The sequence below is a fragment of the Pollicipes pollicipes genome, unplaced genomic scaffold, assembly GCF_011947565.3.
Source record: "Pollicipes pollicipes isolate AB1234 unplaced genomic scaffold, Ppol_2.1 Scaffold_4740;HRSCAF=5597_pilon_pilon_pilon, whole genome shotgun sequence".
Taxonomy (NCBI): domain Eukaryota; kingdom Metazoa; phylum Arthropoda; class Thecostraca; order Pollicipedomorpha; family Pollicipedidae; genus Pollicipes; species Pollicipes pollicipes.
This window is the reverse complement of record NW_023596545.1, coordinates 25,988,249-25,991,103: the sequence shown is the minus strand read 5'-3', so window position 1 is coordinate 25,991,103 and position 2,855 is coordinate 25,988,249. Positions and strand designations below refer to the sequence as shown.

Sequence of the window (2,855 nt, the reverse complement as noted above, 5' to 3'; positions counted from 1 at the left end):
ATTGGGATCGTAGCGGCCCAAAAGGAAAGTTGGTCCGAGGTTCCAGCGCGGGGATAGGGGGGGGGGGGGGGGGGGTGGGGGGAGGAAGGGGGACAGTGATCTTCGCGCACTGACAACGTTTCTGCCAGGACCCTCGTCGACGACGCCACGGCATTAAGAATGCTTTCAAGACCTGTTTGTCAGCCAGTTTTGATCGGTTAAAACCGGCCGGCGGAAGCTATTTCAGCTAGCTATAGCCAGCCCAGCTGGCTGGTTAAAAAACAAAACAAAACATGGAATGGAAGCATATCAAACCATCGCTTGTTTCCTTTACCTTGTTTGATTTGCAACTGTAGCCTAGCTGGCGCTTCAGGATCACAGCCACGCTGGCGATTTGTGTTCGCCTCGTATCTGCTGTCGGGATGCCGACGGTGTGCCTCGGGCCTCGGCAGATGTGTGCAGCTCGGGAGAGGCCTGGGCGAGTCCGAGGGGCGCCGACCAGTGACGCGGGTCCAGAAGTACGTGTTCGGCCGCTACATGCAGTACCTGCACAAGTTCCAGCAGGTGCTGGAGAGCGAGTTCCCCGCCGCCTTCCGTCTCTACCGCGTGTTCACCGTGGGCGTCAGGGACTTCGTGCGGGACGCCAAGTCGTTCGCGCTATTGGCACGTAAGGTGAGTGCTAAACGCAGCGCACTGTCGTGCGGCGCTGGCAGGGTTCCTCTGTCACGTTGTCTTGTCACGCAAGGTTCGTGTCATATGTGAAAACAGACAGTGCTCCGCCGCGACGCAACCCAGGTCACTGTGCATAGGTTGGCGATCAGAACCGTGGCCACGTTTACAGCGGTGTTCCGCTTGACACAGGCTTGAGACCAGCCGGCCACATGGCTGGTTGGCGGCCGTGTGTGCCCCACGGTCAGCGCGGGCTGGTCTTCGGCGGCTTCCTCCTGGGGCTGCTCACGTGGGCCAATGCCGTGCGCCTTCACTCTCGCCCTGATTCGCCATTTTTCTTAACGCGGACTTTAAGGTGGGGGCCGATGCGACCCTCCTGTCGTTTCAAAGCTACGAAAGATGGAACTTTTTAAAACGCTGGTGAATTGATCTGAACGAAATCTTGCAACTTAGAATAAGATTATATAGTAAGGTCAATGACTGACTCCATTATGCGGGATGAAATGTCATATTTTCCTGAACGTCGAACATTTTTGCTTTGCTTGCTCACATGTACAAGATAATGTCTAATAGCGACACAAAACCCAAACAGCCGTGTTCTTCGTTCAGTTACGGGTATCATGATGTATTTTTCGGCGTGTGTTTTTACCATATATTGATGATTAATGGCTCCGCTAATGTAACAATGTTGGCCGCCACGCGCGTTCCGCGGCATCATCGGTTGCCGCCCGCCGCCCGCGCCGGCCGTAGATCGCCGTGCAGTGCTTATCAAAAACCGCCGCTGCTTCGAAATCAGAGATGTCATGGGCGCGCTTTTGGTGTCAAAACATGTGCAACTGATATTCCACGGGTTACTGAAATTTTAGACGCGATTGCCTGATATTCCGGAGAGGCATCCCCAGAAAACCTAAGGAGGGGAGAGAGGGGGACCCCCCCCCCATCGACCCCCCTTCTATCAGGGCGAGGGTTAAATAACACAGCCATGTGTCTTCTGCACGCCCATCCACGGTTCAGAAGACGATTGCCATACTTACGAAGCAGGACGGCTATGGCGTGATGTGGCGTCAGTCGTGAGCAGTGACGTGCTTTACCCCCGCTACTGCCATCCTGGTGCCCCACGCCAGCGTGCCCACCAAATCCGTCCCGGGACTGCTGACCAGCACCTCGTCAGACGTGCATCACGACTCGATAGCTCGCCCCGCCAGACCTGTCTGGTGACATGCCCTCATCGCCAATCCCTGGTATCGACCAGAGGCCTGTCGGCCCGATCTGTCTGATGATCCGCTCTCCTCCCCGACCCTCGGCGTCCGCCTGAGCCCCCTCCCCGTCGCCGGGTCTCACCAGACGCGGTCTCCGCAGGTCCACAGCACCGGGCTTGGCAGTCTGAGCCGGCGTGAGCTGGAGCTGTACTTCCGCACGCCGCGTGACATGCGCGCCGTGGCGCCCGTGCTGCTGGTGTCGGCCTTGCCGCTGGCACAGAACGTCGTCTTCCCCCTGGCGTGAGTGGCTTGAATGACGGCTGGTGCGCCGCTGGTGGCGGAGCCGCTGGCTGTCGGCGCTCGGGGGACACACACGCTCGGCTGTCGGCGCTCGGGGGACACACTCACTCGGCTGTCAGCGCTCGGGGGACACACTCGGCTATCAGCGTTCGGATGACACACTCGCTCGGCTGTCATCGCTCACACGAGCAGCTGACTCGTGCGTGTCCGCTACCATCAGGTACCTGTTCCCCCGCCAGCTGCTGTCGCGCCACTTCTGGTCCCTGCAGCAGCGCGCCGAGTTTGCCTTGCACGAGCACAAGAGGCGGCTGCTCTACATGCGGCCCGTGCTCAGGCATCTACAGGCAAGGTTTGGAAACTCGGATAAAGCTCGTCACTTCGCGGTGACGTTGGGGCAGATCAGGGGCCAACACAGTGGGTTTGTGGTAACAGCTTTGGGGTGTCGGTGCCTACCGCATCACTTGAACAACAGCGGACGCTGACTTCAAGTGCGTGGGTCAGTCGCCTGATGTCTCTCGACTGCAACCACGCACCTGGGACCGGGCTGCACAGCCGAGCATTGGCGCCAGATGGATCTATATTCACATGGCGCAGTTCACCCTTGTGTGGCTCGCGGTCAGCTGGTATCCATGACGTTATCGAGGCCCGGGAATCTGAGATTTCAAGCATGATCCAGTAAGCTAACTGTTGGATGCAGATTATGTGTAG

At 58.4% G+C, this 2,855-nt stretch overlaps 1 protein-coding gene across 1 annotated transcript in view; it reads left to right on the top strand.

The window, feature by feature from the left end:
* Positions 1-2,780, top strand: part of LOC119098103 (LETM1 domain-containing protein 1-like) — a 3,402-nt gene extending 622 nt beyond the window's left edge. Inside the window, exons 3-6 of the mRNA XM_037221030.1 lie at positions 432-651; positions 2,008-2,147; positions 2,368-2,496; positions 2,768-2,780. Coding sequence (XP_037076925.1) covers positions 432-651; positions 2,008-2,147; positions 2,368-2,496; positions 2,768-2,780 — 502 coding nt within the window. The remainder of the gene's footprint in view (positions 1-431; positions 652-2,007; positions 2,148-2,367; positions 2,497-2,767) is intronic.
* The last annotated feature ends 75 nt before the right edge of the window (positions 2,781-2,855 follow it).